Source organism: Diabrotica virgifera, chromosome 6 (assembly GCF_917563875.1).
Source record: "Diabrotica virgifera virgifera chromosome 6, PGI_DIABVI_V3a".
NCBI classification, from domain to species: domain Eukaryota; kingdom Metazoa; phylum Arthropoda; class Insecta; order Coleoptera; family Chrysomelidae; genus Diabrotica; species Diabrotica virgifera.
In genome coordinates, this window is record NC_065448.1 from 40360303 (window position 1) to 40379930 (window position 19628).

Consider the following 19628-nt stretch of genomic DNA (forward strand, 5'->3'; position numbering starts at 1 on the left):
GCCAATAACAACGGAGATATGCTATAGTGTCGTTTTGGCCGTCATCCTTGGTTTTTTTTGTGAAAACATATTTGTTACCCCCCTCTCCTTTCCGATGATACCTCACACGTCACGATAAATAACGGTGATATGCTGTAATACCGTTTTGGCCGTCATCTTTTTTTATGTAAACTTATTCCTTACCCCCTCTCCTTTCCTACGATACCTCACACGTCACGATCTGAATAACGGAGATATGCTGTAGTGCCGTTTTGGCCGTCCTCTTTTTTGTATTAGCTTATTCCTTACCCCTCCACTTTCCTACGATACCTCACACGTCACGATCAATAACGGTGATATGCTGTAATACCGTTTTGGCCGTCATCTTTTTTATGTAAACTTATTCCTTACCCCCTCCCTTTCCTACGATACCTCACACGTCACGTTCCGACGAGCCGTCGCGCCTCTACCGTAAAACGAGACAAAAATGACCAGAATGGACCTTAGCGATTTCTTATGGGATTTAACACGGGGAAATAGCTAGAACTGTTGCAGTACCCTTACTGATGACGATCGCTAATTCAACACTTTTTCCGATCTAAAAAGTGTATAGCGTCCCTAAAAAAGCTTCACTTCAAAAATTTATTTCGTCGAAGCAATGACGGTCGCGATGACGGTCACTAATTCAATATTTTTTCTCCATCTAAAAAGGGCACAACTTTCCTAAAGAAGTTTTCACTTCAAAACATTATTTCTTAGAAGCAATAACGGTCGCGATGACGGTCGCTAATTCAATACTTTTTCCCCCTCTAAAAAGGGCAAAACGTCCCTAAAGAAGTTTTCTCTTCAAAACATTATTTCGTCAAAGCAATGACGGTCGCGATGACGGTCGCTAATTCAACACTTTTTCTTAATCTAAAAAGGGCAAAACGTCTATAAAGAAGTTTTCACTTGAAAAATTTATTTTTGTCGAAGCAAAGACGATCGCTAATCCAATACTTTTTCCCCATCTAAAAAGTGCACAACGTCCCTAAAGAAGTTTTCACTTTAATCATATTATTACTATTATTATACGTACATTATGTATAATAAAATACGTACAAAATTTATTTCGTCGAAGCGATGACGGTCGCGAAATCAATCCTTCTTCCCCATTCCAAAATAGATTTTACATTTATTTTAAATTTTTATACTCCTACACAAATTATATATACCTACATACACATAATAAATGTACGTAGAAAATTTATTTCGCCGAAGAGATGACGGTCGGGAAATAAATCCTTTTTCCCCATCCCAGAATAGGTTTTAAATTTATTTTAAATTTAAATACTTCTATACAATTTATGTATATGTTACCGGCCAAACCCGATTTCAGGACGAACTAGTTTGTCCTAGGCCTAGGCAAACTAGTTTGTCCTAAGTGCGTTAAGATAAACTAGTACGGCCTAGGCCATCGCCTATCGCGTGTAGGCCAAACTAGTTTGTCTTAGGCCAAACTAGTTTATCCTGATATAAATACACACACTTCAGGCCAAACTAGTTTATCCTGATATAATAAAGACTCACATTTCAGGATAAACTAGTACGGCCTAGTCTAAACCAATTTAGACGAGTCGAAAATAATTTAGCGAACATGTAAGGACTTTTCCACCTAACTCTACCGAAAGTATACTTTTCCGGACCTGATTGTAGGGAGCAAAGTTGTACTTTTCCTCCCTAGGGAGGAAAAGTAAAAGTGACGTCATGGTATTTCATTCATGAAATATAACTTATTGACGCCCTGTACAATATCTATTTTCTATTACGTAAGTATCTATACATTTTAACGTTTATTTTTAAAAACTCTCTATTTTACAGAATGGTAAGAAACAGTAAATGAAAGTTATTCTGATTTAACAATGTTTACATTAATAATTTGACTTATATTTGACAGTTGACAGTTATATTGTACCTACTTGTTAGATTTACTTCTAATAAATTTGGTTGGTTAGTTACATAAATAAATTAAGTAAAAATGAAAAAATTACTTTTTACTTGAGGAAGTTGGAAAAACCATATTTATAACATGGGAGTAAAGTGCCTTTTCCTCCCTTGAATAAATGATTACTGCCCTCCGCTACGCGTCGGGCAGTAAACTTCATTATCGGGAGGAAAAGTAGCACTTTCCTCACTTGTTATACAAATAGCTATATAGCTATTACATGGGGGAAATTCCCAAATCACATTCCAACAGGGATGGCAAAAAAAATTATACATCGATATATTGTATCATATGATAAATCGAATGAAGATATTGATACATGCTATAAATTAATATATTCTTGTATAATTAAATAATATAAAAAATAATAAATAAAAGGATGAGGTGTTCTCCAAAAATTAAAAGAAAAGATACACTTACAAATAAAATCGAGTAGGAATTAATATTGTTTTCACCAATTTTGAAAAAATGTGAAAATGTTGAATTATCCACGTCCGTCTGTCCGTCCGTCCGTCTGTCCGTCCGTCCGTCTGTCTGTCTGTCCGTGAACTCAACTCCTTCGTCAGTATACCAGGTAGAATGACAAACGAGGTGTCAAATGAAAGCTTATAATCCAAAGATGGTACTAAAGGTGAGAAATTTGACCTAGGCTGTCTGTCCGTCCGGCCGCGAATGTAACTCAATATTATTGTTTGTTTGTTACGAGTAATTTTAATTTTAATAAAAATGATTATTTTTCCTAGAAAAAATATTTTATTCAATTTATTATTTATAAGTCTTATTACGTCTTCCATAGCACTCTTTTCTTCCAGTCGCCATCTCTGAGGTCTCTAAATATCACAGCATTTCGTATGTGAGTTTTCCATCTCACAGCAGGTCTTACTCTCCGTCTTTCTCCCCGCGGGTCAAATCCAGTAATCTTTTCGGCCACCTGTGCTCCGGTATTCTTTGTACAGGCCCGTACCATTTCAGGGCTATACTTTTACTACCACAACTTTTTTGTAATTGAGCATTCTACTTCTATTCTGTTTCATATTTCCTCTGTTCTTATTCTATCCTACCTGGTGATTTTTAGACACTTTCTCATAAACTCCAATTTAACTGTTCGTATTTTATTTTGTGTTATTGTTGTCATTGGCCATTCTTCCGCTCTTGTAGGGTAGTTTTCAGCACTGTACTCTGAAAAATCCTTTTTTGTTTTCTTTAGCTAGAGTGTTCTTCCATATCACTCCATGGAGTGCTTTCGTGGCTTGTTTTCCTGGTACTATTTTCATTTTATATCTTTCATGCAAGTGCCATCTCTTGTACAACTCCTAATAGTGTCTTCTAAACCTACGTTTAAATCAGCAACCAATCTGTAATCAATTACTTTCGACTAAATTGAATTGGTTTGGACTAGGCTAAACTAGTTTATCCTGATATAAAACATAAACTTCAGGATAAACTAGTTTGGGTTGAAGTGTGTGTCTTTATATCAGGATAAACTAGTTTGGCCTGAAGTGTATGTATTTATGTCAGGATAAACTAGTTTGGCCTAGGACAAATTAGTTTGGCCTACGCGCGATAGGACAAACTAGTTTGACCTAGGCCATAATAGTTTTTCCTAACGCGCTTAGGTTAATAGTCTACTATTATTAAAAATTATTAGTATAGGTAAATGTTAAATTTTAGTAAACAGGGTTGGTCGAAACTCGGAATGAAGATTTTCTGAATTTTCTTAAATAGAACACCCTGTATTTTAGTATTGCAATGAAAAGACATTTTATGATACTTTTTTATTTCTTAAGCATTCCCTATACCTAAATGCTTTAATTTGTGCTTAATTGTTAATCGCGCCAAGAATGTTAACTATGTAGGTATTTTGATAGCTCAACCATTATTGGCAATTTTAAAGATCAGTCTAGATTAATATGTATTTATTTCCGAAAAATTATTTGTGATTGAATATTTTCACGGCCAACCTAATAAAATTTCACGTATTTTTTGTTGAAATTAATGTTTGGCTTGAATCACCAATAACTCACAAATTAAAGCAGTTAGGTATAGGGAATGCTTAAGAAATAAAAAAAGTAGCAGAAAATATCATTTCATTACAATAATAAAATATAGGGTGTTCCATTTAAGAAAACTCAGAAAATACTCTTTCCGAGTTTCGACCAACCCTGTATAGTACAATTCAACATTATCTATACTAACAATTTTTAACAATATTAGACTATATTAAAAATCATTTGAACATAAATAGAGTTTTTGATGTCAAACTACTACAATTCTACAGGGTGTAAATATTGCTAGGAAATTAAGAAAAGAAACGTAATTATCTCTTAAACTACCCTGTATAACATTACCAAACGTATATTTTAAGAAAGAAGACATCCAGGAGAATCCAAAAATGTAAAAATATACAGGATGTTCCATTTAAAAAAACGAAGTTATAAGCCACTTCCAGTATAACCGGAAGTAGCAAATCGATGAAAATATTTTCATTAAAGAGACCACTCTTCAAAACCCCTTCATTCCAATTTTCATGATTCTGTTTCTTTTAGTTCTCGAGATATTTCTAATAGGACTTTTATCTGCCTCACCCTGTATATATGTACTGTTATGCTCTACCTATCGGTTTCTTCAATACTAATGCTACCTTGAAATTGTTTTATGATTTTTAAAAGCTTGTCAGCGATGTCTTCTTGATTTTTAAGTTTATACTTTTTTGTCCCGGGACCAAAAATTTTCTGTAAGTTATCATCAGCAATGCTTTTTGTTTTGGGACCAAATTCATCCATAATATCAGCAGCTTTCATCTCAGCAGCAGTACATAGTATTAAGGAGTTACGTGTTCTTTTACAAGATTTCTTAAAAGTTAAAGAAGATAGAAAATACTTTGCTATACTGAAATCACTTTTGTTGGGATTGACTGTCATAAAATCTTTAGTGCACTTTATACCACTTTGAACTTTTGCTTGTAACCACATGCACTTTTCATCCGATTCAAAGCCGAGATCATCAAATTTTCCCGCGGATTTAACTTCATTTGATATTTTCCAGTTTGTGTAACTTTTGAATGCAGATAAAGCAAAAAGTGTATGTAGAGCTTTCTCGTAAGGTAAGCCTTGGCTGGGATTTTGTGCTTTTACCGAACCCATCACCTGAAAAAAAAACAAATAATTTTACGGAAACCAAAGATATGAAAAAGAAGATATGAAAAAATAAAACAGACTTTAGTCACGTGATTGCGTTAGGGGCGCAGTGTTATTTTTGAAGTGAAAACTTCTTTAGGGACGTTGTGCGATTTTTGGATAGGGGAAAAAGCATTGAATTCGCGACCGTCATCCGCGTCGTTGTGAGATTTTTGGATAGGGGAAAAAGCACTGAATTCGCGACCGTCATCGCGGCCGTCATCACGACCCTCATCGCGACCGTCATCACGACCCTCATTGCGACCGTCATCGCTTATTCTATATATTATGTGTATGTATTGTTGTGGAATTGTTTTTTTAAGGAAATTCAAAAAATTAAAACAAACTCAGAGAATGTTTTTGAGAATGTTTATACATGTTCAAAAAAATTAAATTTATATCAACGACCATGAAATGGTAGATTTCACCACCCTGTATATGACCAAATTTGTTTAGAATTTAATTTTGCTTTTAAACAAGTGTTTCCGAAAAACTAAAACGATTAGTGATAATTATTCGACGAAATGGACGGGGCATTAACAAAACATTTCGGTGATTAGAAAGTGGACAGAGCGTTGACAGAACAATAACGTTTTTAAGATTCTTCCGGGAAGGTATTTTAATTTTTAGTTGTAAAAATAGAAAGTAGAAAATAACTAATTATGATTTTCCTTGAATTTGACAAATTGGAAAAGTTATGTGAAAGAATATTGGGTTTCTTAAGAAATAAATGGTTTGAGAGAGGGTGTTGTTTATTGGACGGAAGATATCGGGAAAAGGGATGATGAATGTGAGAGTATGGATTTGAGAGAAAAATAAGGCACTGTGTAATTGACATTTGAAGAAGGCAGTCGAGTTTTAAAAGTGGATAATCAGTGTAGAGTGGTGTGATCAGCCTTTGTGAGGAGAGTCAAGTTGAAACCAAATCGTCGACCGTTTGAAGAGTTAATTTTCCTGGTCCGAGGGAGATTCCTTTATTTGTCTAGAACGAGTAGCTGATTATTATCCGTTTTTACACAAGATATTCGAGCAAGTCCTGTGTGCTTTTCTTGGAAGCAGTTTTGACGAGGGGGACTTTGTCACAACAACCAGAGAGTACGTGTTGAGAGAATCAAGGACAGCGCAATCCAGAAAACGAGGGAGTGAAGAATAAAAGGTTAGTCAAATCATTTGTCTGAATGGAGAAAAGTTATTTATATAAAGACCATATTTGTTTACTTGTTTATTGAACAATTTTTTTTTGGTAACGCAGTTAGTCATTTCAAATTTGAGAAATCAATTCAAAAGAAGAAAAGTAAAATTCATTCAATTTAGTATGAGTAACTAAGAAATTAATTAAATATAGTATATTAAGTATGGAGAACGGTAAGGGTTTTATACCGATCGAAGACAATTGTTTGGAGGAGAAGCGGAGCGACGACTCCAATTATTGTCTGAGATCGGTTACCCTTAACGTTCGACATGCTTATAACGTTTTTTGCACGACTGATACCATTATAAATTATAAAATTAAACATTTTCGTCATATTGACTACAGTTTCATTCATTTTATCAAGATAGATACTTTGGTTGTTAGGTAGTAACTAGGGTGCATAACAACAATGGAGAATTGAGTTTTTATTTAGTTGTCAATAATTTTAAGTACAATTTTGATTATTATAAATTAAAATATGAGCGAAAGTGAATTTGAAGAAATTGAACGGGCTTGGGAAGAAGGGTGTTCCGCAATTAGTCCCGAAAAATCCAAAGTCCGTTATCAAAATACCTACCAAAGTTTTAAAAAATGGTGCGAAGGCAAGAATTTAAGAATCGAAGAAAAGACGCTATTGGCATATTTCGTTCAAAGACCTATGCAGTTGAAAGCTCCTGGAAGCCTCTGGGCAGAATATTCAATGATTAAATTCACCGTTTTTCTTTATGATGGCATTGATATTTCCAATTTTTTCAACTTTGATCGTGTATTTGAAGAGAAAAAATGTTGGCTATAGGCCTAAGAAAGCGAGAATTTTTACACGGGAGCAATTTGAAAAATTTAACTCGACGGTAAGTGAATTATTTACCGTCGAGTTGGAGTACTTACCGTCGAGTTAAATTACTTACCGTCGAGTTGCTAGGAAATGTGACCTACTGACGTAAAATCTGTCACGGTAAACAGTCAAAAATGATCAATCGTGCAAAAAATAATTTTGTCAAAACAAGGAGATATCACAGTAGAGTTTTTAATTTATTAAGTTAGGGATTGTTGCAACAAAGTTAAATTTTAATATTTTTGAATCATATGTACACGGCATTTGATAAAAACAATAGATTACATTTATATGAATTTGAGTGTTGTTAATTTCCCTGTTTCTACCCTGGAAGAAGTAAGCAACTAGAAATACTAGAAGCCACAGATTACAGGTATTGTATCAAATACAAAATAAGCCCTGATAATAAAATTAATTGGAAAATTTAAGTGGAATTTAGTTATGTCTTTACTTAGGCAATAAATAAAATAATTGGATAATCAATCATATTAAGAATTTGCTAGTTAATCTAAATAAATAGAAAAGGTAGAGCATAACAGTACATATATACAGGGTGAGGCAGATAAAAGTCCTATTAGAAATATCTCGAGAACTAAAAGAAACAGAATCATGAAAATTGGAATGAAGGGGTTTTGAAGAGTGGTCTCTTTAATGAAAATATTTTCATCGATTTGCTACTTCCGGTTATACTGGAAGTGGCTTATAACTTCGTTTTTTTAAATGGAACATCCTGTATATTTTTACATTTTTGGATTCTCCTGGATGTCTTCTTTCTTAAAATATACGTTTGGTAATGTTATACAGGGTAGTTTAAGAGATAATTACGTTTCTTTTCTTAATTTCCTAGCAATATTTACACCCTGTAGAATTGTAGTAGTTTGACATCAAAAACTCTATTTATGTTCAAATGATTTTTAATATAGTCTAATATTGTTAAAAATTGTTAGTATAGATAATGTTGAATTGTACTATACAGGGTTGGTCGAAACTCGGAAAGAGTATTTTCTGAGTTTTCTTAAATAGAACACCCTGTATTTTAGTATTGCAATGAAAAAACATTTTATGATACTTTTTTATTTCTTAAGCATTCCCTATACCTAAATGCTTTAATTTGTGCTTAATTGTTAATCGCGCCAAGAATGTTAACTATGTAGGTATTTTGATAGCTCAACCATTATTGGCAATTTTAAAGATCAGTCTAGATTAATATGTATTTATTTCCGAAAAATTATTTGTGATTGAATATTTTCACGGCCAACCTAATAAAATTTCACGTATTTTTTGTTGAAATTAATGTTTGGCTTGAATCACCAATAACTCACAAATTAAAGCAGTTAGGTATAGGGAATGCTTAAGAAATAAAAAAAGTAGCAGAAAATATCATTTCATTACAATAATAAAATATAGGGTGTTCCATTTAAGAAAACTCAGAAAATACTCTTTCCGAGTTTCGACCAACCCTGTATAGTACAATTCAACATTATCTATACTAACAATTTTTAACAATATTAGACTATATTAAAAATCATTTGAACATAAATAGAGTTTTTGATGTCAAACTACTACAATTCTACAGGGTGTAAATATTGCTAGGAAATTAAGAAAAGAAACGTAATTATCTCTTAAACTACCCTGTATAACATTACCAAACGTATATTTTAAGAAAGAAGACATCCAGGAGAATCCAAAAATGTAAAAATATACAGGATGTTCCATTTAAAAAAACGAAGTTATAAGCCACTTCCAGTATAACCGGAAGTAGCAAATCGATGAAAATATTTTCATTAAAGAGACCACTCTTCAAAACCCCTTCATTCCAATTTTCATGATTCTGTTTCTTTTAGTTCTCGAGATATTTCTAATAGGACTTTTATCTGCCTCACCCTGTATATATGTACTGTTATGCTCTACCTTTTCTATTTATTTAGATTAACTAGCAAATTCTTAATATGATTGATTATCCAATTATTTTATTTATTGCCTAAGTAAAGACATAACTAAATTCCACTTAAATTTTCCAATTAATTTTATTATCAGGGCTTATTTTGTATTTGATACAATACCTGTAATCTGTGGCTTCTAGTATTTCTAGTTGCTTACTTCTTCCAGGGTAGAAACAGGGAAATTAACAACACTCAAATTCATATAAATGTAATCTATTGTTTTTATCAAATGCCGTGTACATATGATTCAAAAATATTAAAATTTAACTTTGTTGCAACAATCCCTAACTTAATAAATTAAAAACTCTACTGTGATATCTCCTTGTTTTGACAAAATTATTTTTTGCACGATTGATCATTTTTGACTGTTTACCGTGACAGATTTTACGTCAGTAGGTCACATTTCCTAGCAACTCGACGGTAAGTAATTTAACTCGACGGTAAGTACTCCAACTCGACGGTAAATAATTCACTTACCGTCGAGTTAAATTTTTCAAATTGCTCCCGTGTAAAAATTCTCGCTTTCTTAGGCCTATAGCCAACATTTTTTCTCTTCAAATACACGATCAAAGTTGAAAAAATTGGAAATATCAATGCCATCATAAAGAAAAACGGTGAATTTAATCATTGAATATTCTGCCCAGAGGCTTCCAGGAGCTTTCAACTGCATAGGTCTTTGAACGAAATATGCCAATAGCGTCTTTTCTTCGATTCTTAAATTCTTGCCTTCGCACCATTTTTTAAAACTTTGGTAGGTATTTTGATAACGGACTTTGGATTTTTCGGGACTAATTGCGGAACACCCTTCTTCCCAAGCCCGTTCAATTTCTTCAAATTCACTTTCGCTCATATTTTAATTTATAATAATCAAAATTGTACTTAAAATTATTGACAACTAAATAAAAACTCAATTCTCCATTGTTGTTATGCACCCTAGTTACTACCTAACAACCAAAGTATCTATCTTGATAAAATGAATGAAACTGTAGTCAATATGACGAAAATGTTTAATTTTATAATTTATAATGGTATCAGTCGTGCAAAAAACGTTATAAGCATGTCGAACGTTAAGGGTAACCGATCTCAGACAATAATTGGAGTCGTCGCTCCGCTTCTCCTCCAAACAATTGTCTTCGATCGGTATAAAACCCTTACCGTTCTCCATACTTAATATACTATATTTAATTAATTTCTTAGTTACTCATACTAAATTGAATGAATTTTACTTTTCTTCTTTTGAATTGATTTCTCAAATTTGAAATGACTAACTGCGTTACCAAAAAAAAATTGTTCAATAAACAAGTAAACAAATATGGTCTTTATATAAATAACTTTTCTCCATTCAGACAAATGATTTGACTAACCTTTTATTCTTCACTCCCTCGTTTTCTGGATTGCGCTGTCCTTGATTCTCTCAACACGTACTCTCTGGTTGTTGTGACAAAGTCCCCCTCGTCAAAACGGCTTCCAAGAAAAGCACACAGGACTTGCTCGAATATCTTGTGTAAAAACGGATAATAATCAGCTACTCGTTCTAGACAAATAAAGGAATCTCCCTCGGACCAGGAAAATTAACTCTTCAAACGGTCGACGATTTGGTTTCAACTTGACTCTCCTCACAAAGGCTGATCACACCACTCTACACTGATTATCCACTTTTAAAACTCGACTGCCTTCTTCAAATGTCAATTACACAGTGCCTTATTTTTCTCTCAAATCCATACTCTCACATTCATCATCCCTTTTCCCGATATCTTCCGTCCAATAAACAACACCCTCTCTCAAACCATTTATTTCTTAAGAAACCCAATATTCTTTCACATAACTTTTCCAATTTGTCAAATTCAAGGAAAATCATAATTAGTTATTTTCTACTTTCTATTTTTACAACTAAAAATTAAAATACCTTCCCGGAAGAATCTTAAAAACGTTATTGTTCTGTCAACGCTCTGTCCACTTTCTAATCACCGAAATGTTTTGTTAATGCCCCGTCCATTTCGTCGAATAATTATCACTAATCGTTTTAGTTTTTCGGAAACACTTGTTTAAAAGCAAAATTAAATTCTAAACAAATTTGGTCATATACAGGGTGGTGAAATCTACCATTTCATGGTCGTTGATATAAATTTAATTTTTTTGAACATGTATAAACATTCTCAAAAACATTCTCTGAGTTTGTTTTAATTTTTTGAATTTCCTTAAAAAAACAATTCCACAACAATACATACACATAATATATAGAATAAGCGATGACGGTCGCAATGAGGGTCGTGATGACGGTCGCGATGAGGGTCGTGATGACGGCCGCGATGACGGTCGCGAATTCAGTGCTTTTTCCCCTATCCAAAAATCTCACAACGACGCGGATGACGGTCGCGAATTCAATGCTTTTTCCCCTATCCAAAAATCGCACAACGTCCCTAAAGAAGTTTTCACTTCAAAAATAACACTGCGCCCCTAACGCAATCACGTGACTAAAGTCTGTTTTATTTTTTCATATCTTCTTTTTCATATCTTTGGTTTCCGTAAAATTATTTGTTTTTTTTTCAGGTGATGGGTTCGGTAAAAGCACAAAATCCCAGCCAAGGCTTACCTTACGAGAAAGCTCTACATACACTTTTTGCTTTATCTGCATTCAAAAGTTACACAAACTGGAAAATATCAAATGAAGTTAAATCCGCGGGAAAATTTGATGATCTCGGCTTTGAATCGGATGAAAAGTGCATGTGGTTACAAGCAAAAGTTCAAAGTGGTATAAAGTGCACTAAAGATTTTATGACAGTCAATCCCAACAAAAGTGATTTCAGTATAGCAAAGTATTTTCTATCTTCTTTAACTTTTAAGAAATCTTGTAAAAGAACACGTAACTCCTTAATACTATGTACTGCTGCTGAGATGAAAGCTGCTGATATTATGGATGAATTTGGTCCCAAAACAAAAAGCATTGCTGATGATAACTTACAGAAAATTTTTGGTCCCGGGACAAAAAAGTATAAACTTAAAAATCAAGAAGACATCGCTGACAAGCTTTTAAAAATCATAAAACAATTTCAAGGTAGCATTAGTATTGAAGAAACCGATAAAGAAAAAAAAGAATGGAAGAATTTGGAAATCAACAAAGAAGATATAAAACTTTTCATTTGTTTTTTTGTTGTTGTTAAAATTAATCTAGCGAGCATCGAAACGTTAATTAAAAGCAAATTAAGTGAGCTCAATAACTGTCTGAAGTTTAAACCTTCAAATTACGAATATGTAAAACATCATGTCGAAAAGTGGTACTATTTAAAAATTAATAAATTTGTGCATATGACAGAAGACTATCTAATGTATATTTTGTGTGGTGAAAACAATCAAATCTTTCTTCATAGGTTCGTTAATCTTGAAATTTATTTCCAGAAAAAAACATTATATCAATTTGATTCAAATATTATTTGTGTCCAACCGCATGATAATATCGCTATGCATTTATTAAAAATTTTTCGAAGCATTCAAATTGCAAAAGGGTTATATTTAGAAGAGAATACATTATGTTTAATGCAAAAAATGGAAAATACATTACATAAAATGAAATATATAATGCAATATGAAGTTATATGTGATATGATAAACACATTTAGATGTTGCGACAAAATTAAATACTTGATTGTTTCATTCCTATCACTTAGTCAAGATCAAGCAGTAAAACTGTTAAAGGAGATATCTGAGTATATGGCTTCTAGGAAAAACTCAAATAAAAAAGTATTTATAATCATTAAAGAACATCAATTCGAAATGAGTGAAATACCAATCCAAATATTTAAGGATGAAATATATTTCAATTCACTAGATACTGAAACAAAACAACACATATATGCCAAAAAAATTCAGTTTCAAGGAGAAATTGTCACATTTAATAATTTAATTACGAAAAATATAAACACTGAACTTAATGAATATGAAAATGAGATAGATGAATGTCTTAAAGAAATAATATTTAGCGAAGATAGTTACTCGATAGGTTCTAATATGCAAGCCCAATCAAAACGTGAGGAAGTCTATGTTAAAAGACGCCTAATGGCTAACTCGGGAGAATTTACAGAAATAGAGTTTTTCGAAAAAATAGAAAAAAAAATAGTTGTTGTTACTGGTCCACCTGGTGCAGGCAAGACAACTTTATTGAAACAACTAGTTTCACTAAAAAAAGACCAAGACAGTAAATTCCAAAAAAAAGTAAATTCCAAATTGACATGGATAATTAATGTTGATTTAAAAAAGTCTAGAGAATTTTTCCGGACTGACATCAAGAAAACCATAAATAATCTATTGTGTCACAATGAAAATATAACTCCTGATAGCTCTTATTTCGAAGGAAAACTTATTGAGTCTATCGATAAAATTTTGATTATAGACGGAATTGACGAGGACTGTTCGGAAGATATCGAAGAATTACTAAAACTATTAGCAGATCTTAATTCCCTCCAGGCTTTGAATATTTCATTGGTTATTATGGGTGCCAGAGATTACGATTTTATCTTAAACAGATTAAGAGATTTACATGGTTGTGAGTTAGTTACAATATCTCCATTTTCACCTTATGAACAGTCTTTTTTTCTCAAAAAATATCTTAAACAGTTATTACTTGGAGAAAATACTAATAATGATTTATTTAAAAAGATAACAAATTTTGCTCCAGCATTTAAAGATATTTGTTCAACGCCATTATCGCTAGAAATGGTTTCTAAAATATTCAAAAACAAAATATCTAAAGGTGACTCTATCGGATCTTTTTCAAAGGCTTTTGATAATGTTACAAACATATATGATTTTTATAATCGCTATTTACAAGTGATCAAAGACGAATTTTTACAAGATGACAAAAGATTCCGTATTGTGTTTGACAGATACTATATAGAGTCGTTAAAAAAATTTGCGGCTAAGAATTTGTTTTCTAATTTTCCGGACCTTTTAGGTTTGCTTAATGTTGATGCTAATTTTGAGATAAGTGAAGACATTTTAATTATTGGGCTATTAAAGAAATCAGATGAAGGGTATGCATTTGTTCATAAAACTTTTGAGGAATATTTTGCAGCAGAATTGCTATGGGACCGCCTTTATAAACAGAAACATAATCATGATTTATTGCTCAAAGTTCTTGATAAAGTATTTTTAGGTGGTTTATATGGGTTATATTTTAAATTTACATATAGAGGTGTTTTGGATTTTTTTGAAAAAATTCTGGAAATTAATCAAAATCATATATCTGAAGTATCCATTGAATACAATTCGGCACTTACTAAGGTAAATTGGGAAAAAGATATATCACATTTATGTGATTATAATTACTTCTTTATCGTTAAATTAATTTTAGATAATTATACTAAGTCTCACGATATTTTAAAACTCAATTTATTTAGCGTACGGCTATATCACAGTTTTTGTATATAAATAAAGATAACAATACATTATAAATAATAATTAATTTTTATAAACGACAATTTAGTTGAAATTTGTTTTCTGTGTGTGTTTCTTGAATTGCGACCAGATCAACATCGTCATCCTTTAATATCTGTATAGAATTTGACATTTTGCTCTACTTATACCTTCCATTATTTAATTGGCAAACTCTTATATTGGGTCCAATTTCTTTTGTAATTTGTTCCTTGGAAAGTCCATTCATTGACTGTGTCATCTTTAATTATTCTAAAAAAACTCAATGATTGGGGGTTAATAAAAAGGGCAACTTATTCTAATAAACTTTCTGATACTTTCCTAAAATACTTTGCAGGAATGGGAGCAAAGGTCAATAAAGTCAATGAAATGGGTTTTATTATTGCAAAATTCTGCATAGAAAATTTCCACTTAAAATACTCTTTCCCCTCTACGACAATCTCCGACTACGACTACGATGAATATGCAGTTAATTTTTTAAAATTTTTAACTATAGCATACAATATAGATTTAAACGTATGTGATGAAGATGGACATACACTTAGTTACTTCGCAGCAAAGTATAATTCACTTAAATCTTTAAAATATCTTAAAGAACAAGGGGCAGATCTTAGCATTTCCAACAAGGATAAACGTACACTTATTCATGAAGCTGCTCGAAATGGTACATTCGAAGTCCTACGATATTTAGTAGAAGATTGTAAAATAGATGTTAACGTTTCTGATGTTGATGGGAATTTTCCGGTTCATATGATAGATATTACAAATTCTAATGTTACGATTTTAAAGTTTCTTAAAGAAAAAGGAGCAAATATAAGCATTTCCAACCGTCAAAAACATACACTTCTTCATGAAGCTGCTCGAAATGGCGCATTCAAAGTCCTACGATATTTAGTAGAAGATTGTAAAATGGATGTTAACGTTTGTGATCTTGATGGAAATTTACCGACTCATATGGCAGTAAGGAACATTGAGATTTTAATGTATCTTAAAGAAAATAAGGCAAATCTAGGCATTTCCAACAATAAAAAACATACACTTGTTCATAAAGCTGCTCGATTTGGTGATTTGGAAGTCCTACAATATCTAGTAGGAGATTGTAAAATGGATGTTAACGTTTCTGATGTTAAAGGGAATTTACCGATTGATATGATAGATATGAGTGATTATAATATTGCCCTCTTTAAGTATCTTATAGAAAAAGGAGCTAATCTAAGCACTTCCAAAAATCAAAAATATACACTTATTCATAAAGCTGCTCGAATTGGCGCATTCAAAGTCCTACAATATTTAGTAGAAGATTGTAAAATGGATGTTAACGTTTCTGATGTTGATGGAAATTTACCGGTTCATCTAGCAGCTGAATTTGGTAGAGTTGATATTTTAATGTATCTTAAAGAAAAAGGTGCAAATCTAAGCATTTCCAATAATAAAAAACATACACTTGTTCATGCAGCTGCTCAATCTGGTAATTTGGAAGTCGTACAATATCTAGTAGAAGATTGTAAAATGGATGTTAACGTTTGTGATATTCATGGGAATCTACCGTCTCATTGGGCAGCTTTTTGTGATAAAGTTGGGATTTTATGCTACTTTGAATCAATTGGAATTGATTTAAATCAATATAACAATTATGGGCAAACTTTAGTACACTTAGCAGCTGCAGGTGATGCAGTTGAGACTCTAAATTTTCTTAAAAACGAATGTAAATTTTCTTTAGACTTCGGTGATAATAATGGATATACACCCAGTCACATTGCAGTTAGTTATGGTAATCTGAAAGCATTAAAGTATCTTAAAGAGCAAGGGGCAAATCTATGCATTTCCAACAAGGATAAGTATACACTTGTTCATACAGCTGCTGAATATGGCACATTAGACGTTCTAGTATATTTAGTAAAAGAATGTAAACTGGAGGTTAACGTTTCTGATAATAATGGTAATTTACCGGCTCATTTCGCAGCTAAAAGTAATAAAGTTGAGATTTTAAGATATCTTAAATCAGTTGGGAGTGATTTAAATCAATGCAATCATAAAGGAGAGACTCTAGTGAATATAGCAGCTGCAGCTGGTGCGGTTGATGTTTTAAATTTTCTTAAAGATGAATGCAAACTTTCTTTTAATTAAGACTTATGTGATAAACATGGATATGAAGATAGTGCTGCTTGTAATAATGTTAGAATTTAGGGTGCATTTTTTTACTTTCTTTGCCTTTAGTACGTTCTTTAATGGTAAAATATGACAAAACCTATAAATTTTAAAAAACTGCTTGAATCGACATGAAATTTGGCATACACGTAGCTAACAAGTCAAAAAAAGTGATATTATGCCTATGTGTGCTTTTGCCCTGGGGGTGAGTTTAACCCCTTCTCGGGGATGAAAAAATATACTTCCAAAATAAGTTTGGAATTCTATAAACTGATTAATTCGAAGCAACTTTTGTTCTATAGAGTTTTTTACCAAGTCCATACTTTTCGAGTTATTTGCGAGTGAATATGTTCATTTTTTAACAAAATAACCACGTTTTTAGACAGTTTCTCGCAAATAACTCCAAAAGTAAGTATTCTGTCTAAAAAATATTCTTAGCAAAAATATAGCCCGTAAAAAAGTAAAAAGATTGTGTAGGTATTGGGTATTTAGACATAGTAAAAGCAGTCATATACTTAGCTAATGAAAAATAGGTTCATATTCATGATATTCCAAATCTAATCTTTTAACGTGAAATAACCAAAAAATAAAGCACTTTTTGGGAAAAACTCATTACAACTTTTTTAAAGTGTTTAAAAAAGCTTTATTTCTGTTTAATAAAAAAAAATTCTAGCATCAAAAGTAAATAAGTTACGCTCAAAATAAAGTTGATCCCTTTTTTGTTGGTAAAAAAATCAGGAAAATCACCCCATAAAGCATCTTAAATGAACTTATTCGTTACCATTTCACATGCTACTTTACTGGAGTATGTATTGTTTATACGATCTATAAGTTTAATCGGTTCAAATTTCTTATTTTTGAAAGGGCTCTAGTTGAAAGGGCTTCAACGAGTGTATCATGCAATCATGAGTGTATGTAAATTTCGAAACACCAATTCTTAGCCAATATTTGTCTTACAAAAAAAACAAAAAAATACAAGATATTCAGAAAAGCAATACCGACATTTTTTATTGTTTGAGATTTTTGGTACCAATAAGAGTTTTTATGTTATTTTGAAAAAAAGCATTTTGAAAATTAAATTTTTTTTCAATTTTATTTTAAAACCAATTTACTTTAAAAACTTACAGATCATAATAAACGTAATATAAATAAAGCAACTTGTGAAGCGGTAACGATTAATTCCATTTAATTTGCTAATTAAGGGGTGGTTTTCCCGATTTTTTTTGCCAAAACAAACGGCACCTACTGTATTTTAAGCGTAACTTGCTTATGTTTCATACTAAAATATTTTTCTATACAAAGAGAAGTAAAGCTTTTTAAACTCTTTCAAAAAGTTGTAATGAGTTTTCTCCAAAAGGTGCTTGATTGTTTGGTTATTTCACGTAGAAATATTCTATTTGAAATTTGGCCAATATAAACCTATTTTTCTTTAGCTGTAACTCTGCTTCTACTAGGTCTAAAGATTTCATGTGTACACCATTTTTATCACTTTTTTACAGGCTCCATTTTTGCTAAGAATGTTTTTTTTTCGATAAAATACTTACTTACTTTTTGAATTATTTGCGAAAATGTCTAAAAACGTGTTTGTTTTGTTGAAAAATGAACATATTCACTCGCAAATAACTGGAAAAGTATTGTCTTGGTGAAAAAACTCTGTAGAACAAAAGTTGCTTAGAATTAGTCAGTTTATCGAATTCCAGATTTATTTTGGAAGTATCTATTTTAATCTCCGAGGCAAAAGCACACACGTCACAATATCACTTTTTTTCTTTGACATATTAGCTATGCGTATGCCAAATTTCATGTCAATCTAAGCGGTTCTTTAAAATTTACAGCAAAAACCGTCAAAGGATTTACTACTTCTGTTAGGAAAAAACACTCTGAAAAGCACTTAAAAATAAATGGCAACTACGTAAACTGCAAAATATGTCAATATGTTATAGAATAACAACTACAATAAACGACATAATCATAAATCATATGAAAAATAGATAGGTTATATTACTGGAAACAGGTGAATGAAGAACATTTTGAACATAAATCAACTAAAAATGTGTTTACGCGCCTGGCAGGCAAATCACTCTCGGATGGGCCTGGGTTCGCTTTTAATTAGGTTGTCAATGTCCTTCTGGGGTATCTCGTTCCATGTCCTACTTAACTACTGAAGCATGACATATTCCATAAATATATCAAACAGGATCGATGCCTGCCCATCTCCCTATTTTAGCCCTCTAGTTATCTGAAAAGGATCTGTCAATTAATTTTGAACTCGTACTTGCGCGATACTAAATTCTTGCATAATCACAAATATTTTATCTCTAGGCTTGTCGAAAATCTACAAAGATTTGGTAGATATTTATGTCGTGCTCCCAGGCTTTAGCTAATATTTGTTTTACGTTGAATAGCTGGTCAACGGTAGACAATCTTGGTCTGAATCCGGCCTGGTATTCTCCTATGTATTTGTTCTGTGAAGTGGCTTAATCTCAGGTTTATGATTCAAGTAAACATCTTATAACTCACACAGAGTAAGGATATGCCTCTATAGTTTTTGTACCTCAGTTTGACTCCCTTCTTGTGGACTGGGCATATAATTGCTCTTTTCCAGTCTCCTGGAATTTCTTCTGTGTTCCATACGTCTCTTACTAGTTTATGGAATCTATCTATCAATGTGTGTCCTCCAATTTTGAGAATTTCAGCTGGTATATTATCAATCCCTGGGGCTTTATTATTTTTTAGTGCTTTAATGGCATCCAATATCTCTTGTGTTGTGGGTGAATTTGTCAGTTCATTATTTTGGTTCTGATCTGCTATCTCGACATCAGGTACGGCATGGGCTGTGTTTGTTTGTACTTGCTCTGTAAGCAGATCGTCTAAATAATTTTTTCAACCTACTTTTATTTCTGCATCGTCACTGATAATTTGTCCTTCGCTATTTCTAAAATGA

The 19628-nt window shown here is 32.1% G+C and overlaps 2 protein-coding genes across 3 annotated transcripts in view; both read left to right on the forward strand.

Annotated features, from left to right (window-relative positions):
* LOC114338418 (uncharacterized) overlaps positions 1-14534 on the forward strand; it is a 51032-nt gene extending 36498 nt beyond the window's left edge. For both annotated transcript variants that reach the window (XM_050652733.1, XM_050652734.1), the window contains one exon: positions 11660-14534. In XM_050652733.1, coding sequence (XP_050508690.1) covers positions 11660-14533 — 2874 coding nt within the window. In that variant the 3' untranslated portion in view covers position 14534. The remainder of the gene's footprint in view (positions 1-11659) is intronic.
* A 341-nt stretch (positions 14535-14875) lies between these two features.
* LOC126886061 (alpha-latrocrustotoxin-Lt1a-like) lies at positions 14876-16663 on the forward strand. The gene has a single exon (XM_050652903.1). It carries the CDS (start codon positions 14876-14878, stop codon positions 16661-16663), a length of 1788 nt encoding a protein of 595 aa, XP_050508860.1.
* The last annotated feature ends 2965 nt before the right edge of the window (positions 16664-19628 follow it).

Excerpts from the sequence above, each read along its gene's own strand:
- LOC126886061 (XM_050652903.1), top strand. The coding sequence starts at position 14,876 with ATGGGAGCAAAGGTCAATAAAGTCAATGAAATGGGTTTTATTATTGCA.